General features: G+C 42.3%; 1 protein-coding gene across 8 annotated transcripts in view; it reads left to right on the top strand.

Annotated features, from left to right (window-relative positions):
• Positions 1-24731, top strand: part of SLC9C2 (solute carrier family 9 member C2 (putative)) — an 85987-nt gene continuing 61256 nt past the window's right edge. For 4 of the 8 annotated variants that reach the window (XM_070077131.1, XM_051856935.2, XM_051856937.2 and 1 more), the window contains exons 1-8: positions 1-1078; positions 2128-2335; positions 4185-4285; positions 6695-6823; positions 13959-14124; positions 17667-17783; positions 19514-19675; positions 22395-22494. In XM_070077131.1, coding sequence (XP_069933232.1) covers positions 2209-2335; positions 4185-4285; positions 6695-6823; positions 13959-14124; positions 17667-17783; positions 19514-19675; positions 22395-22494 — 902 coding nt within the window. In that variant the 5' untranslated portion in view covers positions 1-1078; positions 2128-2208. Of the gene's footprint in view, positions 1079-2127; positions 2336-3295; positions 3471-4184; positions 4303-6694; positions 6824-11819; positions 11844-13958; positions 14125-17666; positions 17784-19513; positions 19676-22394; positions 22495-24731 lie in introns of those variants that run through there. The other 4 variants (XM_051856934.2, XM_051856938.2, XM_051856939.2 and 1 more) reach the window with 4 other exon arrangements.

Raw genomic sequence — 24731 nt, 5'->3', positions numbered from 1 at the left:
TTTTTTTTTTTTTTTTGCATGGTTCTTGAAATTTATGGCAGTGCTAGGGTCAGGGGCTTAAAAGAACTATACCCATCTGTACAAAAAAGAAAATTTTGAGGTGTAGTATATGGCACCAAAGGTCATGGTTACAGTCTGTGGGAGACGTATAACTGTTGCTTGAAACTCTGGTTAGCCTGAAATAGAAATTGGGGCTTCCATTTGTTAGAGATTCCTTAATCCATAGTGATGGAGAAGACTGATAGATTTTGTAATCTTGCTGCTGTGATGTTCTCCTGGACGCCCTGAGAAGAGGACGTGCAGCCACCTTGATTACTGAGACACAGGAATGAGAGTGGCATTTCATGATCAGTAATAACTTCTTTGAAAAGTAACAGATAAATTGAGAATTAATGATCATTTTTTAGCATTTATGCTATATTTGTTTGTAGTGATTAGATTTGAGGCATCACAGAATTTGGGATGCATTTGTTTTCAAATTAAAGACAAGAAGTCAAAGACTAAGAGGAGTTGGAGGAAGATGGGTGTGAGAAACACTGAAAAGGAAGGAGAGGTAGAAAAAGGAAATGGAAAAGGTAGAAAAAGGAAATGGAAAAGGTTGAATGCAAAAGAGAGGAGACAGGTCCATGTTGAATGGCTGAACCTAATAGGAATGGCATAAGAAAAAGAGATTGTATGTAGATAAAATAGACAGAAGGAGATTTTGTCTACATGCTTAATATCTTTTATTATTTCAACTATTATGTCATTATGTCATGCAGAAGAAATCAGTTAAAACAGTTGCTGGTGTAGACCCAGTTTAGGCATTGAGACATACAAACTTCCCTGGAACTAGATCACTTGGCTTCTTCTGGATCGGGGGTGGGGATTGTGAATGTGGCCAATCAGAATGAAAGCAGGTTGACCAGAAGCCAATAGGAAGTAAGCATGAAAATTGCTCTTGGCATGATAGCAGTTGGTGATGTTGTTCCTGGCAAACAGACACAGAGCTGAATATCGTTCTTTGGGACTTTGAGAGCTTTTATCTTGATTTCAACTCTGAATCAGCTTAGGTTTGGAAGAATGTGCCTCTGATCTGGTAGGTTGAAGAACCTGTCTGAGGGTCATCAACAAGTAGGAAGCAGGGTTTGAAGCTGCCAGGGCACTGAAAGGTTTGTTGAGGGACAAGTGACATGATTTGAAGATGTGACATTTTAAATCTCATTTCTGGCATATTGTCTGCTTCAAATCATTGTGACCTTTAGACCCAAACAAGTACAAAATAGGACCCAAGAAAAGCTTTAAATATTAATGGAGATACTTTAGGAACCTCTAGGAGTTTTCAGGTTAAGGCTGACTGCAAGGAAAAATAAGTTGGACCAAATCCTTTTCAGAACTACTACTAATTTGTGCAGCCTGCGTCCTGTACCAGGGAACCAGGTGAGAGTGGTATTGAAATTCAGCCTGTTGGTCACGTGCCAAGCCATGTGCACCAGCATCAAGTTCATTGCTCCGAGGACGGGGACTTTTTCTAATTCACTCAGACACTTAGGTGTTCAAACCTCGGCTTTCGCCTTTTCCGTTGTGTTCAGGTTTATTTGCCCCTGTCTCATTCCTGACTTTCACTGGGGTGACTACTTTGACCTTGTTTCTCACTGGCCATTTTGGGTTTGAAGTGGGCAGAGAGGAAAAATGAAATTCCAGAGTGATTTGCAGCTAGAGAGAATGAGGGACATGACATTTATCCTTGCTGCTTCCCCTACAACGAGCTCAGCTCATCTGGCATTTATGGAGAGCCTTTCTTGGGCCATAAACCATGCACGTAGACTTAAGAAAGTTAGCATTCACCCTTGACCTCTGAGCAACTCCCTGTCTTCTAGGGAAGGCAAACACATCATCTAATGGATAATGCGTAAGCATAGGTGCTGCGATCCATGCAGCCCCTCTCCCATATTTGTGTACTGACACTGCTGTCATGTGCCTATAAAATGTTCTCAGAGCAGGAGGCACAGGAGAAGTTCACGTGTGCCCTGTGACAGGAAGAGATGTGCTAAGATCTAAGACTGGTACGCTCTTAGGTAGAAAGAGTGTACATGAGTTAGGTGCTTTCAGGTTTCATTTTCTTCTCTTTTTTGTGTGTGTTTGTAGCAGGTCAGTCTGCTGTAGTGAGAGTGTCAGTAATAACATGTACGAGTCCACCAAGTAAGATCTGGGAAAGCCGTGGCAAAAATGAATTCTTCCTTCTGGTCACAGAAAGATGTTAACAGACCCGATTTACTCTGTGGGAGGTCAGCTGACTACCTTGTCAAAAAGGAACATTTCCCCATGCTTGTGTGTTCCATTATTGTCTTGGGAGGTAGGTGGTTATTTGATGAAATGCATTTCTCTTCTACTCCTTGAACATTTTCTCGTGCAGAAAGCATTCACAACTACATCAGAAGGGGCCCAGTGAAACAATAAGATGGGAGGAAATGCCATCAGTCCAGCATCTATTCTGTGCTCCTGTATTCAGTAACAGTTTGTGGGCACATAAGATCATTGTTAAGCTCAAGAAGCCCTCTCGTGGGGAGACAGGCAAACAAACAGTTAGGATGCAGAGTGGTGGGTAGAGCTACCCAGTGTGACCAGGTTTCCCTGGTAGTGAGGAGGAAGGCAAGTCTTAGCTGCGTGCCTGGCCAGGCCTAACTTGATCAAGGTAGCTGAGAGGATAGGAGGACAACTGGGCAAACAGACCGAGAGCGCCCTGACCTAACAGTTCACAATATACATAATGGACGTCATTAATCTTGTCTGCTTTCTCATGGTTTTGATGTGCTTTTTCTTCAGGAAAGATGAACTACCCACCTATCCTCCAGCAGGAAATTAGGGAAAAGGCTCCGCAGATAAGGGCCTCTTACATAATGATTAGGAGTTCAGCATTTCAGTGGCTAATATTCACATTGTCCACCACACATGTGCTTTATTCCACGACTCGATGCTAGTGACTACAGTGTCTAGACCCCTTTTGAAAAATGTATGTGGGGGAAATGTAAGCTAGTTTAGAATTCTGTCTGGAACTAGGAAGGCTATTAAGGAACAAACAAGAACCAAGTACACATAAACAACTATTTTAGTTTTACCCATTATATTAGGGAGTGAAATGTTTACTAATGACCTTGGTGCATTTAGGTACCACAAGGTGCTGATGACAATGAGCTTCAGCAGTTCTAGATCCTTTCATAGAAAAAAAAAGGGCACTGCAGAAATAGTGTGAACGTTTCTTTTTTTATACATAAAAAGTATGCATAGATATATACTGATTTGGTTTGACCTGCAGCTTGAAGACAGGAAATGGAGAATCTGGGATACCAATGACTTGCCCTGATCATAACAGTCTATATATTTTCTCTGGAGGGAGTGAACTGAATAACACTGGATAGAGTAGAGAGTTCAAGACAAGGAAGTGTGTCACTTTTATGGGAAAGGCCATTTTGTTCCCCATACAATCAGAGGTCAGTATTTCTGGGGTTGGGCCTTGTGGTGTGGTGGACTTAGCCATGGTTTGGGATACTTGCAACCCATATTGGAGTGCCTGGGATATATAGAGTCCTAGCTCCTCCACTTCCGATCCAGCTTCTTGCTAGTGCACCTGTGCGGCAGCAGATGATGGCTCAGAAATGGGCAAACTGGATGGACTCTGGCTCTCAGCTTCAGCCTGGCCAAGCCTTGGCTGTTGTGTGCAGTTGGGGAGTGAACCAGTAGATGGATAAAGTAGATGGAGTCTCTCCCTGCCACTCTTCTTTTCAAATAAACAAGTAAGCCTTTTTTTTAAAAAAAAAAAGTATTTATGGATCTAAGGAATATTACAAAATATGTTGCTCTAGCTTAGAATGAGTATTATCAATATAAGATATACTATATAGATATGAAGTTTGGCTTTTCATAATTTCTCATCATCAGATCCATTGGTAAGAATCTCATACAGTGATCCTAACGTGTCAGTAGGTGAACAAATGGGAGACTGGAAGTTTCAATATTTCCCAAGTTCATCTGTGAGAGGTGCTTCATTACATGTGTCTTATAATTAGAGATAGCATTTATAACTGGTCGATCACTCATTCACAATGATACGTCACAGAGGAAGGTTAAAATTAAATAGCTAGACACAGTGATGTTAATGAAACTATTCTGAAATTATGTTTAACACTTACCTGTATATTTTTTAGGGTTTTTGAGGATATGTTTAAAGAATTCAGAAGTCATTGTCTTGACGATTCTTTCTCTATCAGGATTTGTGATAGGACAACTGGCCTACCATTTGGTTGAGGTACTGTAAATTGGAGAGTAAGTTAAAGGACAAATACCCAGAAGAAGGTCTACTCTCACTCTACCACCTTTGAATGTATGGAGTATTTTGTGTGTGTGTGTGTGTGAAGACCTACTCAAAAAATTTCATCTGGCCTTAAAATTTTTAAAAATGAAAGGCCACACAATAAAGGGGACATAAGTTAGGACAGCTTCAGATACGTCAGTGATCCAGAAGCGAGGAAGATTTATTTGGTTTTTAGGTTCTTCATCACGCGCGCTTGGAAACTTGCTCTTTTCTTGCCTGTACATGACATTGGCTTCTCTGCCATTTTCTTTAACACTTGTAGAGACCCTAGTCACCAAAGCCAACAGTTAATTTTGTGATTAAGTGTGATTACTCTTTTCTACCGTATCGAATGTAAATCATACATTATATAACATATAATATAGACACATGGAAAAATTCATCAATGTCTCAAGTTGGTTTTAACTCCTATTTTCAACTGCAGAGCAATGTGATCATAGTACATTACCTCCACCCATCCTTTTATTTTCTTAATTGAATTTTTAAAATGGATTGTAAAAGCTTTTCTCAGTCTTCTGAAATACTACTACTACTACTACTGCTACTGCTGCTGCTGCTGCTACTATTAACATCTCGTATTTGCCATGTGCCAGGCTTCCTTTTTAGTGCTTTGTATTAGTTTATTAACATATTAGCTCTTGTGTTCGTGCAGCAACACAGTGAAAATAGGCATTCTATTTCCATTTCACAGATGGGGAAGTTGAGACCCAAAGAGATTGTTAAGTAATGAAGGTTACCCAATTGATTGGCTCAGAATAAATTTTTTAGGACAGAATATCTGCAGCACGTCAATCATTGTTGTGTTTTCTATTAATCGGTGTAAAGCCTTCATGATATGTCCAAAATATACAAACCATACTGTTTTCTAAGTATTATTTCCTTTTTTTTTTTTTTTTTTTGACAGGCAGAGTGGATAGTGAGAGAGAGAGAGAGAGAGAGACAGAGAGAAAGGTCTTCCTTTTGCCGTTGGTTCACCTTCCAATGGCCGCCGCGGCCGGCGCGCTGCGGCCGGCGCACCGCGCTGATCCGATGGCAGGAGCCAGGAGCCAGGTGCTTTTCCTGGTCTCCCATGGGGTGCAGGGCCCAAGCACCTGGGCCATCCTCCACTGCACTCCCGGGCCACAGCAGAGAGCTGGCCTGGAAGAGGGCAACCGGGACAGAATCCGGCGCCCCGACCGGGACTAGAACCCGGTGTGCCGGCGCCTCAAGGCGGAGGATTAGCCTAGTGAGCCACGGCGCCGGCCCTAAGTATTATTTTCCTGTCAGTAGAAAGCTTTTAAAGTCCTAAGCAAATGATTGTAAGACAACAAACATCTATGTAAGATTCTTTGCCCAATGTAATACAAATTAAAATAAGTATCTCACAAATAAAAAAATTTTGTGAGGGGCTGTGCCGTGCTCCGGCTGGAGTGCCGGCATCCGGTCTGGGCACCAGCCTGAGTCCCAGCTGCTCCATCTCCGATCTGGTTCCCTACTAATGCAACTGGGAAAGCAGTGGAAGTGCTTGGGGCGCTGCGCCCATGCGGGACACCTGGAATGAGCTCCTGGCTCCTGGCTTTGGCCTGCCCCAGCCCTAGCCATCGTGGCCATTTGGGGAGTTGTCCCGTCCCGCGGGACAGCAACTGGGGCCGAGCACCTAGAAGGAGAAATGAAAGGGACAGGAGACACAAGGATGGCAGCAAGACAGGTGCCGATCAAGCTGCGACTTTATTTTTCAACCACACACTTATATATCATCGAGGCAGGGTATCGGGAGGGGGAAGGAGGAGGGGCTTATCTTGTAGCTGCAATGCTAATGCAAGTAGGGGAGAGGTTACAAAGCCTTAAGGCACAAGGTCACACAAGATTGCGTTATCAGTACTATCAGGTCTGGCCTGTCCAGCCCTGTCTCTCAACTAAGAGGTCACATGCTGCGTGGTCCCCGACAGGGAGTGAACCAGCAGATAGAAGATTTCTCTCTGTCTCTTCCTCTCTCCATCTCTGTCTGTATCTCTGCCTTGCAGATAAATAAATAAATCTTTAAAAAATTTTGTGAATCAGTGGAAATCATCTTAGAAATCATCAATTATAGGCATACCAAATTTTGAGAACACTGATTATATACTACAAACAATGAGTTATGTAGCCATAACTCACAGAATTTTCTGGTGAATAGAGGATTATACATATAACCCACCTAGACAGGTAAATCATGCAGTCTTCATAGAACCCCCAGGAGATAATCTCTCATTAATTGCAAATAAGAATATTCTAAATTTTAAATTGGTTGCCATAGCATCAACCTAGTTTCTAGTACTTGAAAATGGCAGTAATCTAATTTCTTGTTTGCCTTTGTTATTTTAGGTGCACCAAATTGTCTACCCTCTTCTAAGAACACCAAGCTTTTCACTTTTTTCTTATTTTTTGCCTATAATTATATTTATGGCTGCCCTTGAAGTGGACTTTTATATACTCAAGAATATAATTTGGCAGGTAACAACACATTTTAAAACAAATTATGGTCGATTTTTGCTATTCATGTTGATGGAGAGTATTATTGTCTATACAAAAGAGTAATAATTCAAAACCCTTCTATTTTTAGTTGTTATACTCTCTTCATTCTGCAGAACTACTAGCTAAAAAATAATTGAGAGGAGGGGAATGGAGCTAATACTTACTGAGTGACCACTGTGACCATGTACGTGAAGAAATCTCTCCATTGTGCAAACCGATGTCAGAATTCACAAGCAAGGCTGATGAGTGGCAGAACCGGGATGCTAGCCCACACTTGACTCCATCTCCACTGTATCCATAGATTTGCCCCTGTTTTTACTGCTAAAATTATTTTATTTGTGCCTTCTCTCTTTTTTTTTTTTCTTCTTCCTGCTTGTTGGATTATTTTGTTTTTGATTTCCTGTAACATTAACTTTCTCTGATTTTTATTCTGCTCTTCTGACATTTTAAATAATACTATTTGATTGATTTTTGGCTTTTTTGATATTTTAATATTTGATATTTCATGCAATTTATTTTAGCTGCATCCTACACATTTTTATTTTTTGATTATAATTTAATTCTAAATTTTTATGCTTTCTTTTGACTCATTAATTATTTAGAAGTTATTTAAATTTTCCAATTATAAATTTTTATTATCATTTTTCTTACCACATTGCAATTTGAGCATGTGGTTTGTATATCAACTTTTGTGATTTGTGGAGATTTGCTTTATAGCTTTATACATGATCACATTTCCCAAGTATTCTGTTTATTTTCCAGAAATGTATGTTCTCTAATTGTTTAATACAGGACTATAAATTTGTACAGCAGGGTTTTTTTGAGTATGAGGTTCAGTCTTTTATATGTTTGCCAAGATTGTTTTCAACTGAATCTAACAAGCTTCGCCATGATTGTGGATTCATCAGTGACTTGTAATTGTGTCAGTTTTTACTCTGTATAAATAGAGGTTGTGATTAAGTGCCCACAGTATTATTTCCCAGTTAATTTTTTTTTCACTATTTGGTTACCTTTTCATCCCAAACAATATGATTTGTCGTAAGTCAATTTTATCTTGTAGTACTGTAGTTATAATCAACTTTTTTTTTTTTGGCTAGTGTTTGTTTGCTATAATTTTTGCTTCTTTTATTTTCAAGTTTTTTGTGTTCTTATGTTTAGATTTCTTTCTGACAGCATACAGGTATAGTTTGCTATTTTACTCAGGTTGAGAATCTCTTCTTTATTAAAAAAAAAAAAAACTACACTAGTTTTAATCCAGAATCTTATTGTGGGGATGGGCATTTGGTGCAGTGGTTAAGACACTACTTGGAGTGCCTGATCCATATCCATCTCTGCTTCCAGTTCTACCTTCCTGTTAGTGCACACCTGGGGGGCAGGAGGTGATGGCTCAATCCTTGGGTCCCTGCCACCCACATGGGAGGCCCTGACTGAGCTCCTGGCTCTGGGTTTGGCATGTCCCGGCCTGGATTATGCAGGTTTTGGGTTTCTCTGTCAGTCTCTGTCTCTCCATCTCTCTGCTTTTCAAATAAAATGAAAATAAATGGAAAAAATTTTTAAATACTGATTAGAAATATATTTAGAAGGGTAAAAGATTTAAACAGATTTGAGACAACAAGGAAGATGTGTTGTAATACAGGCATCCTAAGTCATTAGGGAGAGACAAAATTGCAATGAGCTACCACAACACGCCTGTTAGATTGGCAACAACAGCAGCAAACGTGGTAACACCAAGTGCTGAAGAGCTTGCGGAGAACTCGAAGCACTTATGCATTGTTGGTGAAAATGCAAAACCATATGGAACACAGTTTAGGAGTTTCTTAAAGGTTAAACATATACTTTTATGATCCAGCAATCCCAGTCCTATGTACTTATCTAGGGGAAGTGAAAACTTACCTCCATGTGAATCTTTATGACAACTTTATTCATAATCTCAAAAGTCAGGGAACAACTCCTATAGTCTTCAGTGGTGAAGAAAGAAACCAGTGTGGTCATCTTATATGGGAATACTGTGTTACTCTGATAGTAAAGGAATGGAACGTTACAGGTACAACGTGGGGGAATTTAAAATGCATTCTTCTGGGAAAAAGAAACCAGACTCAGAAGTGTACCTAATGCGTAGTCCCATTCACAGACCTTCTAGGAAAAGCAGAACCATAGGTCTGGAGAAAAAAAAAAATCATTGATTATCAGGGTCTTGCGGCAAGGGAAGGAATTGACTACTACCTGAGGAAATTTTGGAGAGTGACAGCTCTCTTATTAATCTTGTTTTGTCTCTTCATCTTGGTTGTCATCATGTGACTGCACGTACATATACCAAACTCACATAACTGAACGCCGAAAGAGCCACTGCTACTGTATGTGCGTTAAAATAAATTAAAATTCAAATAAATAGATAAGGGTTTTTCCTCATACATTTTATATTTTGTATATACCGTGCTTTATCTGTTTTTCCCTATTCTCTTTTTTAGTCACTTGAATTGATTCACTTTTCTGTATTCTCTTGTACCTTTTACTTGTTTAGAAGTTTTACGTTGTATTTCTGTTTTTGTGGCAGACACTTTTTTTTTTTTTTTTTTTTTTGGACAGGCAGAGTTAGACAGTGAGAGAGGGGAGAAAGGTCTTCCTTTTTCTGTTGATTCACCTTCCAAGTGGCCGCTATGGCTGGCACACTGCACTGATCCGAAGCCAGCAGCCAGGTGCTTCCTCCTGGTCTCCCATGTGGGTACAGGGCCCAAAGACCTGGGCCATCTTCCACTGCCCTCCCGGGCCACAGCAGAGAGCTACAGAGAGCTAGACTGGAAGAGGGGCAACCGGGACAGAATCCAGCGCCCCAACCGGGACCAGAACCCGGGGTGCTGGTGCCGCAGGCGGAGGATTAGCCTAGTGAGCCGTGGCTCCGGCCCAGACACTTCTAACACTGCTGATGGCTTACCCAACGTGCTTTCTTGCTCTCTTTCTCACCAACAGAAACTTACAATTTTTCAGAAACTTACAATTCTTGTTATAGCAGTAGGTCACTGTAAAATACTATATTTTTCACATCCTTGACAGCTATAGTAGCCTCTGAAGGCACTTTGGCTGGTGAAATGTGTATAAAAGTTTGCTAAATTCAGTCCCAAAGGGACAAATACCATATGTTCTCCCTGATCGGTGACAACTGACTGAACACCAAAAAGGAAACCTGTTGAAGTGAAATGGACACTATGGGAAACAGTGACTTGATCAGCATAGCCCTGACTGTTAATGAACAACTTAATACATTATCCCTCTTAGTAGTTTTTTTGTCTGTTCTACTTAATATGACTGGTTTAATTCTGTAATTAATACACAGTTATTCTTAAGTGTTGAAAATTAACTGAAATGTGATCCCTGTTAAACATAAGAGTGGGAATAAGAGAGGGAAGAGATGTATAATTTGGGACATGCTCAAGCTGACTTGCCCCAAATGGTAGAGTTGGAAACATACCAGGGGATTCCAATTCAATCCCATCAAGGTGGCATGTACCAATGCCATCTCACTATTCCAAGTGATCAATTTCAGTTCACAGTTGGTCATGGTGGAGGGACTGGGAGTCAAAGGGAGCACATAAACATGTCTAGTACCTGCTAACACTAACCGATAGAATAAATAAAGGGGAGAGTGATCCAACATGGGAAGTGAGATACTCAGCAGACTCATAGAATGGCAGATGTCCTAAATAGCACTCTGGCCTCAGAATCAGCCCTAAAGGCATTCCGATCTGGCTGAAAAGCCCATGAGAGTATTTCAGGCATGGAAAGCCAAGACACTCTGGCAAAAGATCTCTGTGAGTGAGATCCCAGTGGAAAGAACAGGTCTTCAAAGAAGGAGGTACCTTTCTCTGAAGGGAGGAGAGAACCTCCACTTTGACTATGACCGTGTCTAAACAAGATAAGAGTCGGAGAACTCAAGGGGCTTCCATAGCCTTGGAAACTCATGACTGGTGCCTAGGGAGATTACTGATGCCATAGACAGGAGTGTCAATTGGTAAAGTCAACAACAGGAGTCACTGTGCACTTACTCCTCATGTAGGATCTCTGTCCTTAATGTGCTGTGCATTGAGGCTTAATGCTATAACGAGTACTCAAACAATATATTTCACTTTGTGTTTCTATGGGGGTGCAAACTGTTGAAATCTTTACTTAATGCATACTAAACTGATCCTCTGTAAAAAAAAAAAAAAGAAAAGAAATTATCAACTCCCAACTTGACTCTCATTGGGATTAAACATGACAATAGGTCTGATCTGATTTCATCATCATTTAAAAAAAATCATCTATTATTTTTCACTTTATGTTTCTGTGTGGGAGCAAACTGTTGAAATCCTTACTTAATGTATACTAAGCTGATCTTCTGTATATTAAGATAATCGAAAATGAATCTTGATGTGAATGGAAGGGGAGAGGGAGTGGGAAAGGGGAGGGTTGTGGGTGGGAGGGAAGGTATGGGGGGGAAGCCATTGTAGTCCATAAATCGTACTTTGGAAATTTATATTCATTAAATAAAAGTTAAAAAAAAAAAGTTTGCTAAATAAGACTTTTAGAAAGCTCCATAAGGCAGCCCGATCAGCTGGCGTGTGGTTTTTGACTTCCACCTCTCTGTCTGCCTGGAGCCCTCTAGTGGGCTGGAAGAGGAGGGTTCATTCTGGGATTGAGATAGTGAAAATGAGGATGCACACTTAAAGACAGCTGTTCAGAAAGGAGAAAAAAAGAAGAACCTGGGTGTAGGAGGTGATTAGCGTCAGCATACCGTTGTGAAGTTGCTTATTCTGGACTTAACGATTACCTGAGAATATAAAACCCCCAATTTATTGAGAAGATAGGTGCTATTTCTGTTCAATTTGAATAGTAGCAGTTTCATTGTTGTTTTTGAAAAAATGGTTATCAATATTATTGTCATTCTTTTGCTAAGTACCTGTCTTCTCTTTCTTTTAAGACTGTGTCATTTTCTTCGGTGTTCTGTAGTTTCACTATGATGTTCGTGAGTGTTGCTATCTTTTTATTTATTCATACTGGGAGTTTTGTGTTTCTCAAATCTGAGGGTTAATGTATTTTATTGACTGTAAACACATTTTGGTCATTATCTCTGAAATATTTTCCATACTCCTATTTCAGTCTTGAATTCTCATTAGTTGTATGTTAAATTATTTCATTTTATTAATTTATTTTATATTTAACAATTGTTAATATTTTGCCATATATGCTTCATATGTAAATATATATATACACACATACATACTATTTTTTGAAAAGCAGGAGTGGATACATTGCTATCAATAATGTGGGATTCATGACAAAGATCATAAATTGAGGAAAGAAGGATATATTATTAAGGGGTATGATTGTATAACTCAATGAAGACAGTTTTTATAAGCATATACTAAATAGTATGGTATTCATATATTGTTTTGCATGTTTTTTATCTTTGTTGTGCTCTGTATCAGTTCCTCAAATTTAGTTTCTCTCCAGTTACTTTTTTTTAAAGATTTATTTATTTATTTGAAAGGCAGAATTACACAGAGAGAGGCAGAGAGAAAAAGAGAGAGGTCTTCCATCCTCTGGTGCACTCCCCAGTTGGCCGCAATGGCAGGAGCTGTGCCGATCTGAAGCCAGGAGCCAGGAGCTTCTCCAGGTCTCCTGTGTGGGTGCAGGGGCCCAAGGACTTGGGCCATCCTCCACTGCTTTCCCAGGCCATAGCAGAAAGCTGGATCGGAAGTGGAGCAGCCGGCTCTTGAACTGACGCCCATATTGGATGCTGGTGCTTCAGGCCAGGGCATTAACCTGCTGCGCCACAGTGCCGGCCTCAAGTTACTTTATCTTTAATAATGTCTAATACATGCATTTAAAGTTATACATTTACCATTACGCATTGCTCTAACTGTATTCCTCTAGTGGTTTTTTTTTTTTTTTTTTTTGACAAGCAGAGTGGACAGTGAGAGAGAGAGACAGAGAGAAAGGTCTTCCTTTGCCGTTGGTTCACTCTCCAATGGCTGCCGTGGCCAGTGCGCTGCGGCCGGTGCACCACACTGATCCGAAGCCAGGAGCCAGGTACTTATCCTGGTCTCCCATGGGGTGCAGGGCCCAAAGACTTGGCCCATCCTCCACTGCACTCCCTATCTCTCTGTAATTCTGCCTCCTAAATAAATAAAGCTTTAAGTAAGTATCATCAAGTTATATTTATATCAGAAATATAAGGTTACTTTCACATTAAAGAATTTCATAATGTTCTTAAGAGATTTAAGAAGAAAAGCCACGTGACATCACAATAAATATAGAAAAAACATTTGATAAAAATCAGCATTCATTCTGAGTAAAAGTAAGGGACAGGAGAAGACTCTCAAATATATATAACTAATAGACTTACAGAAACAATAAGGAGTAAGATCATGATGGTGTAAAAAGATATAAAGAGCCAGAAGTGTCCTGAAAAGTGAAAATATGATATCTGAAATAAAGTAACTCAACAAAAGGGTTTAAGAGGAAAGTTGTGGGTACCTGGAAACCTCATAGAAAGTAGAACAAAAACAGGGAAAATAAGAAAAGGACTGGATAACATAGTACTTTTTTTCCTGAGTGATAATTTTGGAAAATAAACATTTTCTATTACTTGGGCACAAATAATGTGTTCAAAGAAACTAGAGAACAGTAAATAAGTCACTTGATCTCAGCATTTCGTGACCTCACTCTTAGTAAAGGTTGGTAAAAGGTAAAGGAGGGCTCTTTCCTGAATATTTTAGTTCTTTGCTGTTCAAGTGTGAATCATATGCTGTGCATGATAACGCCAGCAATAATTTTTTTCAACTCAAGAAACTAGGATATGTTTTATACGGAAGCATTGTTTTAGAACATTTTGATAATGAGAGTTACTTAACTGAAATAGCAACAAGATGTTGAATTGATCTTTTCAACAGTAAGACTGAATTCTGTTGGTTTGAGGTGGTTTCTCGGAGGTAGCAGTTAAGCTAGACCACCTTAAAAGCTTATTTTCCAGAGGAGCTGTGTACATGTAACCCATATCTGATTCTTTGAACAAGCATCAATGCAGTCCTGCCATTTTTAGATGTTACTCAATATGTGTTCATGCATTGCTTCACAGGTCTTGCTAACTGGGTTAATCAGCTTTTCTACAGCATTCATCATAATTGGCTATGTGGTCCTGAAATTCAATGTCGATTCGTGGGATCTGCAGTCTTGCCTCCTGTTTAGCATCATCCTGGGAATTACAGACCCTCTTCACTCCGTGAACTCCCTGAGAACCATCGGTATGTCGGACGGGTCTCTTTCACTTCTCCTGCAGACAGGAGGAAGCAGGATATTCCTTTGATTGTGTTTTTCTTGAATGAATGTACAGTTATTCACTGCACTCCCGGGCCACTTGTACACTTCCCTCCCACCCGCACCCCTCCCATCTCCCTCTCCCTCTCACACTCCATTCACAGCAAGATTCATTTTCAATTATCTTTATATACAGAAGATCGATTTAGTATGTATTAAGTAAAGATTTCATCAGTTTGCACCCACACAGAACATAAAGTGTAAAATACTGTTTGAGTACTAGTTATAGCATTAATTCACATTGGACAGCACATTAAGGACAGAGATCCCACATGAGGAGTAAGTACACAGTGACTCCTGTTGTTGACTTAACAATTTGACACTCTTGTTTATGGCGTCAGAAATCTCCCTAGGCTCTAGTCATGAGTTTCCAAGGCTACGGAAGCCTCTTGAATTCACTGACTTCGAGCTTATTTAGACAAGGGGAAGACCTCTCTCTCATTCTCTCTCTCTGCCTCTCCTTTTCTTTCTGTATAACTCTAACTTTCAAATAAGTAAGTCTTTTTTTTTTTTTTAAATCTCTATAATCAAGGAAACATCTTCTTTTAAAAAATGGTTTGTCTATTTATTTGGAAGTCAGAATTACAGAGATAGAGATCTTCCCTCTGCTGTTTCATTCCCCAGATGGCCAACAGCCGGGGCTGTGCCAGGCCAAAGCCAGGAGCCAGGAGCTTCATCTGGGGCTCCTATGGGGGTGAAGGGGCTGATTTCTCAGGCACATTAGCAGGGAGCTGGATAGGAAGTGGAGCAGCTGGGACTCGAACCTACTACACCACAACACTGGCCCCAAGCAAAATATCTTTGAAAGTGAAGGTGAACCTCCTGCCAGAACCCTGTCTTTACTGCTGATCTCTACTCTGCCCCTACTCAGCTTGAAGAAGCCAGCACAGTCAGTTGTCCCATACCCCCTAACAGAAGTTAGGGTCCATTCTTTTGGGGGAGAGAATGTGAGGAGTCAGACAGGTTAATAAGCAATCAGGTTGGTCCCAGTGGAAACTGTGAGTGCAAAATGCTTGCTTCCTCCAAAAGTTATCTTCAGTAAGGCCAAAGTGCCTGCCCCACTGCTTGGGAGCTTCCAGCTTTACCATGAGAATAGCAAAAGAGCTGCTATTCCATCCTTCTGAGCTCACGGTTTACTGCAAAAACAAGTTACGTATCACGTATCCCATCTCTCGGCAAATAAGACTAAATAAGATTACAGATCAAGTCTTTTTTTTTTTTTTTATTTTTTTGACAGGCAGAGTGGACAGTGAGAGAGAGAGAGAGACAGAGAGACAGAGAGAAAGGTCTTCCTTTTCCTCTGGTTCATCCCCCAATGGCTGCCGTGGCTGGTGCGCTGCAGCCGGCGCACTGCACTGATCCGAAGGCAGGAGCCAGGTGCTTCTCCTGGTCTCCAATGTGGGTGCAGGGCCCAAGCACTTGGGCCATCCTCCACTGCACTCCCGGGCCACAGCAGCAGATCAAGTCTTTTGATGGGTTTTGTCCCTGCCTTGTAACTGATTGTTAAGTTTTTTTTTCCCCCCAAAATCGCGCTTAAAGACCCCACTACCACCAGCTCCTTTGGGTTTTGCCTTTCTTGGAGCCACGCTCCTGGCCACTCCACCAGGAAGTCTCTGACTTAAATAAATTTTGCTTTTAAATAAAATAATAATAATAATAAATAAAATGATGGAGAAATAAGGACTATCTTAGACATTCAAAAGCACTACAGAAAATGCCAAAGGAAGTCCTTTAGGCCAAAGTAAAATGGCATCAGATGGAAATTTGGATGTGGAATTTGACCTACTCGAGCCCCTGGCAATTTATTTTTGGTTTCTATGTATTCGTATATTCTGGAAACTTCATATAAATAGAGCCATACAATATAGTCATGTCCCTTTCTGTGAGCGATACCTTCTGAGACCCCAGTGGATGCCTGAAGCTGCAGATGATAGTTTACTCTTAATAATTGTTCCAGGGCAGCGCTGTGGCACAGTAGGTTAAAGCCCTGGCCTGTGGCACTGGTATCCCTTATGGGCGCTGGTTCAACTCCTGGCTGCTCCACTCCAATCCAGCTCTCTGCTATGGCCTAGGAAATCAGTAGAAGGCCCAAGTGCTTGGGCCCCCACACCCACGTGGGAGACTCAGAAGAAGCTCCTGGCTCCTGGCTTTGGATCGGCTCAGCTCCGGCCATTGTGGCCGTTTGGGGAATGATCTAGTGGTTAGAAGTCCTCTCTCTCTCTGTATCTACCTCTCTCTGTAACTCTGTCTGTCAAACCAAATAAAATAAATTTTAAAAATATGTTTCCTGTGTATGTATACCTATGATAAAACTTAATTTATAAATTAGGCACAATAAAAGATTAACAATAATAACCGATAATAAAATGAAACAATTATAATGATATACTGTAGTAAGTTATTTAAAATGAATGAATTTTTTTCTGGAATTGTCCATTTAATATTTTTGGACCACGGTTGACTGCAGGTGTCTGAAATTGTGGAGAGCAAAACTAGGTCACAGGGACTACTACTGTGTGTGGCTTTTGTGTCTGGCTTTTTTCACTTACTGTAAGGTCTTCCAGGTTCATCCGTGCTGTAAAGTGGATTGCTAAGTTCTTTCTTTCTGTGGAAGAATGTGTTTATCGACTCAACATCTGATGGACACTGAGTTGTTTCCCTATTTTGGCTGCTATGAACAACGCTGTTAGAAACCTTCCATGAGCATGTTTTTGTGGGGACGTGTATTTTTTTTTTAGTGATTTTTTTTTTTTTTTGACAGGCAGAGTGGACAGTGAGAGAGAGAGAGACAGAAAGGTCTTCCTTTGCCGTTGGTTCACCCTCCAATGGCTGCCGCGGCTGGCACACTGCGGCCGGCGCACCGCGCTGATCTGAGGCCAGGAGCCAGGTGCTTCTCCTGGTCTCCCATGGGGTGCAGGGCCCAAGCACCTGGGCCATCCTCCACTGCACTCCCTGGCCACAGCAGAGAGCTGGCCTGGAAGAGGGGCAACCGGGACAGACTCCAGCGCCCTGACAAGGACTAGAACCCGGTGTGCCGGTGCCGCAAGGCGGAGGAGTAGCCTATTGAGCCGAGGCGCCAGCCGGGGACATGTATTTTCAATTCTCTTTTGTGAAAACCTAGGAGTAGAATTTTGCTGAGCCATTCTTTGTATGTATGACTAAAACGAGTTTCTTCTGGAGTCTGCTTCTTGTTTATTCGAGCCACACGCTGTGCCTGTGGAGCATTTGTCTCATTCTGAAACTCAAGTGCGGCGCTGGGCAGCACGAAGCGGGCACTGCCCTGTCCCTTTGCCATCCGGGAAGCAGCAGGCACAAAGGAGAGGCTCAGCGCTGGTGACCGAGCTGTCTAACAGCGCGCCAGTCAAGGCTGCGCTCTTCTTCTCTCCTGGTCTAGTCCTTTTCCTGTTTCTCGTGTGACAGCATAATTCTCATGTTCTTCATTAATTATGCTTTTTATTTCTTTTTCCAGGAGTCTCTAAAATGTATACTGATATCATTAGAGGAGAATCACTGGTCATTTGTGGTTTCACAGCCATTTTTTTTGGAATTTTTCGGAGCAGCCCAATGCACATTACTCTGTTTAGAGGTAGGAGAATGTTTTGGATCTGTGTGTGTTCTAAAATCATTCTTATTGAAATGAAAGTGCATTCAAGATGTCTAGATTTTACAGCTTTCCCTGTTTTACTATTGGATCAATTAACATGCTGTATCAGGTAGCAGAAAACAGTTCTCAGCTCTGTGTTTCTTACATGTTGAGAGACTCTCCCTTTCACCTCCTTCACTGTGCATACATGCATGCGTGTACACACACTATTGATCACTGGCTCGGATTTACTGCTTTCCCGGGTCAGTCTGCATCTCAAGGAGTGGATCTTGGTAATAGGCTTGACCCTGGATTTGGGTGTGAGGGTGAAAGCAGAGTGGTTCATGTAGAACTGACCAGTCAGGCCCTCAAAGTGACCACTGGATTCCATTGGCTAAAGCTCACTAGGATATGGACAGTGTTTCCTTGCTAGGTTTCCAGATGTGATACTAGTAGACAAGTAAGGGGTGGGGGATGGTGGTGGTAATCACAGAATGAGGGAGGAAAAGGCGTCCTCCTAATAGGTTTCTGGGGGAGACCTGGATTGTTTCAGGCTCCTCGCTTTGGCCTGCCCCATCTCTGGCTCATTGTGAGCTTCAGAGAATGAACTAGTGGATGGAAGATCTTTCTCTGTCTCTGTCTCTCTGCCTTTCAGATAAAAATGAAAATAAACTTTAAAGTTTGAAAAGGAGAAAAGATATTATTAGATAAGGAGAAGTATGACGTGCTTTTCTATGAGAGGTGTAGACATTTAGGAGTGGGACGACTTTTGTCAGTTAGGACCCTGTCATTTGGCACTGCCCTGATGTTCACTACTGCTGGTGTCCTTAGTTATTGTGAAAATTTCTCCTATTCACTTCCCAGATTCTCTTGGGCTGGGAGCACAGGTCACAAACTGACTGCAGGTTGGCAGGAACCTTGAATGTGGTTTTCTTGTTCCTGCTGTAGTTTATTAAAAAAAAAAACCTGAATTTGGATGTCTTCTGTTTGGACATTCACTTTCCCGTTTGTCACAGGGTTCTCATGTTTGTTATTCCTGCCTGCCTCCCAGGGGATATTTAACTCTGATGTCCATGGACAAAGGCCCAGCTGTAGGCTGTAGGGGAAGGGTCTTCGGAGAGAGCCTCTCTTGCCAGCCCTTTCATGGGACACTCTTCTGCTGAAGAGCTCAAACTCTCAAGAGCAGGCTGAAGTGCTGTGGGGAGCAACTCGGACTAGACTAAGTTACTGGAATTAAGACTTATTCTATGCATCTGCTCTCCCACAATATGGCGCTGGGAGAGGAGGAAACAGCTTCTACACAGCTGCCTCCAGTTCAACCAATAAACTGTAGGACCTGCTCCTGATTGGAGGAGAGCAGCGTACTCGGCATGTGGGTAGCAGAGTTGGGATTGGCGGAAGAGGACTATAAAGGAGGAGAGAGACAACATGCACCAGGAACATCTATCAGAAGGAACACCTGAGCAGCCCCCGAGAGAGCCGGCCGGCGGTGTGCCTCTCCCCCGCGGAAGTGGGGAAAGTGGCTAGGGGGAACTGCCCTTCCACGGAGGTGGAGGGACGGTAGCCAACCCGGGAAGAACCAGCAGCAAACCCGGGGAGGGCCGAGCAGACCAAAGAACAGCGCAGGGTCCTGTGTCGTTCCTCTGTGAAGAGGGGGAGTGACAAAGTGCCATAAACAAGACACCAAAGTTACATCTCAGTTTCTTTTGTTTGTCATTTTCTTTTGTTTTTAGAGTTGCACGTAGTCATGGGACTCATCTTGGACATCTTTGGAAGTACAATATGTGGATACTGGTGTTCAAGAATCATCCAGTTCATATTGACTGACCTTTTTAGCAATACGCTGACTAACGTCATTCTTTGCTTTTCAATGGTGTACATGACTTTCTTCGTTGGTAAGGCAGAAACAAATACTAAGAAATGCTGTCTTTAGACTTTATAGTTCCCTGTGACCTTAAATCCGGTGGCTTCTTCCTAACAACGTCTCTCTTTTTGTGACCCCTCCATGTGTCTTGTCATAGTCTTACTGCTGTACTATCATCTTCTGTTAATTCTTGGGTAACAATTATTTAGATGGGAATCTCTAGCTCGCTCCTGCTCTCTGAACATTCTTTTTGTTTCCACTCCATGCCCCTCCTCCTTGGCATTCCTCTCTGTGGTTATTCCTTATTCTGTTGTGAGCCCTACCCTTTGACCTTATATACAGTCACAGGCAAAGCCCAAGAAGAGGAGCCAACACTGCTCGCTGCCGCTCTGACCCTGAGCACCGCCCCTGTAAAATGAGACTTTGCAGCTCAGTAGCCTTGAATTCCATGGGCACCACACTGAGGAGATTGTGACAACGGTGATGCTTATCTGCGGCTAGGAGGAGGAGCAGAGAGGGAGAAACGGGTATATCTGTGTCTGGAAGAGAAGCAGGAGTAAGAGTACCCAGCTCTGGTGGGCCGTCTTCAGCGTTCAGCCCAGTGAAACTGTGAATGAGCGTGTTAGCAGGCCTGAGGGAGGTAACCAGTTCCCATGGCCCACGGCACCCGGGGCCCAAGCATGGAAGTCCACCTTTGCTCTCAGCTCCCAGGGAAGCGGCTGCTATCTGTGAGAGACCTCAGGTGCCAGCAAGAGGCTAGTTGCCCCTCTTTTCACCATCAGTTACCCAGAGGCACTGCTTCCTCTTCAGACAAATTGCTACCTCAGTGTCACTGTCCTGCATTAGTGCAATTGTAGAAATGACTCACTGAAAACTCTCTCCTTTTCTTTCCCTGTGAAGCTCTTAGGATGCCTTAAAAGTCTGAAGAAAATCTAAAAGCTGAATCGGGCTATCTCTTTACTAGACACCGAGTTCCTTGAGCTGGAGGCTCTGGCTTAACCGTCTGTCTCCTGTTCTCTTTTCCATCTCCCCTCAGCCAGATTCAGGGCTTGGACATACCCGGTAGCTGTTGAACACATGCTGGCTGAATAAGCTGACGATGGTCCTTGGAGACCTTTTGGGTAGGCAGACCTGAGTTCAGATCACGGGGGCACCATTTACCTGCTTAGCGACGTTGGGAAGACCACTTGACTTCTCTAAGCTTCAGTTTCTTCAGCCATAAGTGTGATATAATTTTCAGAAGGTACTGCAGGAACTGATGAGATGATATGTGTTATGTGACTCTGCAGGTGTGTTGCAGGTAACTTTTTCTGGCTTGCGAAAGTTGGTTTTGCACATCTCTTCTCAACTCTAGGTTCCAGTGACATCGTGTTTGGTGTCTTGGGGGAATTCTTACACCATGGAAATTGAAAGATACGCAAATGAAAATGGTTTGTTTTTGTTTTACCTCCAGGGAGCTGGTTTTAAACATTTACCAGCCCACTACAGGGCTCAAGGTAGAGCAGTAAAATAGTGTTTGTTCCTTTCCCCTTTTCGCAGAAAATCTTTAGGTGCTTCTGTGAGTTGAAAGCAGAGGGCTGGAATGGGGTTTCCTAAATCTTGTAGCATTACTTGCATATTAGAAGCCTCCTGACCCTCAAATGCCGCTTTTCCAGTTGATATAGGGAAGTCATCTAATGAAACAGCAGGGATTCTTTATGTTTTCATTCAGATATGCAGCCAAGAAGTTCATCATTTGAGCTCTATTCAGTTAAAATCAACTGTTTATCCAAATGTATTTCGGAATTAAGAGGTCTGATTATTTTGTGCTAACTGAACAGCACCGTAAAAGCTTTTCAGCTGATTCTATGAGGGATTTAATTAAACATTTAATAGCTGTGGAATGTGAGATCTACAAGGTTAGTAGGCAATCGATAGAGAAAAACACTAGCCCAATAATAACTACCATTTAGTCATTGCTTTAGAAATGTGCCAGGCACTTTGAATGAGATCTAAGCTCATCCTCACGAGAGCAGATGAGGCGTGTTGTTCCATTCCTATCCTGCAGAAGAAAGGGTACGGAGGGGGATGGGAGGACACGTCCCTGGAGCGCCCAGCTCTGCCCTGCTCCGAAACTCTGCCATTCTACCTTTCCTGTTCTTGCGTTCCTCTCTGCCTGGTGTTGGCAACGTGCTGGTTGAAGACTCTGCGGTCTAGGACTGCTGGTGTTCACAATATCCACGCATTTGTGTAGAGCCCAGCAAAGTGCAGCTTTAATTAGGGAGGTCTAAGGCAAAGGAAAAGCAGGCTTCAGGCAGCGCAGTCGCTGTGGACCTGCTGAGCTTGGTTCACAACTCCCTGTCCTCAAGGGCAGCCTACTGCAGGGCTTGGTGGCCTGCTAACTAGGAATGGTTTTTGTATTTTAAAATGGATTGAAATAAAACTAAAGAAAATATTCTGTGGCTTGTGGAAATTATGTAAATTCAGGTTTCAGTGTCTGTGAGTAAGATTGTCTGGGACACTCATTGCTTTGCCGGTTACCTGTGGCTGCTTTTGCAGAGTGGACACAGGTGCTGGGTGGTCCACCGACGATTTACCAATATGAACCTTTACAGACAAGTCTGCCAGCCCCTGGCCGACAGTGTGAAGACAATCCCTTGAGGCAGCCTTCCAAAAAATACTGCTCCCAAGTTTCTTCAGTCAAGATTAAGTGTCTCAGTGTGCAGATGTGACTGCATTTAGTTTTACTCATTTATTTTTTTTCTCCCCAGTGGAATTTTTCGGAATGTCAGGCATTGTTGCTTTAATCACTGTTGGACTGAATTTGGATTCCTTAAGCTTTAAACCAAAGATGGAGTTCGTAATTACTAAGTAAGTTACCTACTGTGTATTTGGAATCTCATAGAAAGAAATTTGGGGCTTAAAAAGTCCTTCCTTGGGGCTGGTGCTGTGGCACAGTGGGTTAATGCCCTGGCCTGAAGCGCCAGCATGCCTTATGGGTGCAAGTTCGAGACCTGGCTACTCCACTTCTGAACCAGCTCTCTGCTATGGCCTGGGATAGCAGTAGAAGAAGTCCCAAGTCCTTGGGCCCCTGCACCTGCGTGGGAGACCCGGAAGAAGCTCCTGGCTCCTGGCTTCGGATCGGATCAGCTCCGGTTGTTGTAGCCAATTGGGGAATGAACCATCGGATGAAAGACCTCTCTCTCTCTCTCTGCCTTTCCTCTCTGTGTAACTCTGACTTTCAAATAAATAAATAAAAATCTTTTAAACAAAAAGTCCTTCCTTTGTGGACAATAATAAAACTCCCATTAAGTTTTTTCATCCTTAAAAATATTAATTTTGATACCAGTTGTTATATTTGAAAAAAACTTAAGGTACAAAAAGTTATCAATATTAATTATTTTATTACTTTGAATTGTGGAAATTAAAAAAAAGAGTTTTCCCCCCTTTGTTTTCTTTTCTTTTCTTTTTTTTTTTTTTTTTTTGACAGGCAGAGTGGACAGTGAGAGAGAGAGACAGAGAGAAACGTTTTCCATTTCTGTTGGTTCACCCCCCAATGGCCGCTGCGGCCAGTGCGCTGTGGCCGGTGCACTGCGCTGATCCGAAGCCAGGAGCCAGGTGCTTCTCCTGGTCTCCCATGCGGGTGCAGGGCCCATGGACTTTGGGCCATCTTCCACTGCACTCCCTGGCCACGGCAGAGAGCTGGACTAGAAGAGGAGCGACAGGGACAGAATCCAGCGCCCCAACCGGGACTAGAACCCGGGGTGCCGGCGCCGCAGGCGGAGGATTGGCCTAGTGAGCCGCGGTGCTGGCCCTTTGTTTCCTTCTTAAGATGCTTGAAGGACAGTATTCTAATCTGGGAAAGAAAAATACTGGAGAGGCAGCACCAGAACAGCTCTCACCTACCCTTTCCACCTGGTGAGGCGAAATGTCCCATGGCTGTCTCTGGGCACAGGCAAGTTCATTTGCTGTCTTCACAGAAAAATAAATCAGTAATTCTCTGAAAGACTATGCTGAATTACAGAATTATTTCAGAATTATTGGTTACCAAATCACAGTCCACTGTGTTGTAAAAGTTCTCTCATTGGATGAGAACAAATATTGAAATGAGAAAAGTAAACCATAATCTCAAATTTTTCCATGAAAATCAATTTATTTAATTGAAAGAACTACCCCTTATTCTGAAATTACATCCTTCCTACTTTTGGTGTCCAAGATGTCCTTCCTGTTACGAAAATTCAGGGATATAAGATGGTCCTTTTTTTGTTTTCCTACTTGGCAAAATAAAATAAATTGGCACCTGTTTGTGTGCATGTCGATAAAGTGTTATTGGTTTTTAAAATCCAGTCGTTTAGGAACAGCTAGTTTATAGAACACACGTACACTTGGTGGTGTTTCTGAATTTGGGCGGTTTCCTGGGCTTAGTCACTCTGTCTGTAAGCTTCATTGTAAATTACACATTCTATTCACTCAATTTTTATTGTTTCACCCACTCAACCAACCCTTTCTCAAAATGTCTGCTGTGGCCTGGATGTTACATTTTAGGTTTGGGGTTATGGAAATGAGTCCCTTCTCAGAAGATACTTACTATGAAGTGGCAGACATACTGTATAAGAAACTAATGATAAATGTGAATAATTATGTTTTTATTTGGATCTGGTTATATGTAAGGCATTTTTCAGGTCCTGTGGAGAGATTTTTAAAAGAGTATTCAACTCAGTTATTTCGTGACTGCTGAATTCACAGAAAAACAAGCGCTGGAATTTTCGGCCCTCCCGCTCACATCTTTTCTATGTAGTAATCCATGAATCAAGAGAGAGGAATCACCTACAGCCAGACCTTGTACTTGACTGGTGTAATGCCGTATCCGAGAACGCGGCTCGTGTCTGCAAACTAAAACGTGGCTGTTTCTTGAGATCATCTGTAAGGAGATGGTTTTGGGGGCACACATACTTACCCAGTGACCTGTAAGAGAGAGCCCCAAGAGAGGGGACTAGAACCCTGGGGTGCTGTCGCCGCAGGTAGAGGATTAGCCAAGTGAGCTGCGGCGCCGGCCCCAAGGGAAGCACTCCTATTAAGAGGAGAGTGGTAGATACAAGATACATGCT

The sequence above is a fragment of the Oryctolagus cuniculus genome, chromosome 7 (assembly GCF_964237555.1).
Source record: "Oryctolagus cuniculus chromosome 7, mOryCun1.1, whole genome shotgun sequence".
Lineage (NCBI taxonomy): Eukaryota > Metazoa > Chordata > Mammalia > Lagomorpha > Leporidae > Oryctolagus > Oryctolagus cuniculus.
Note: the sequence above shows the minus strand (reverse complement) of the source record. Positions and strands in the feature narration are given on the sequence as shown.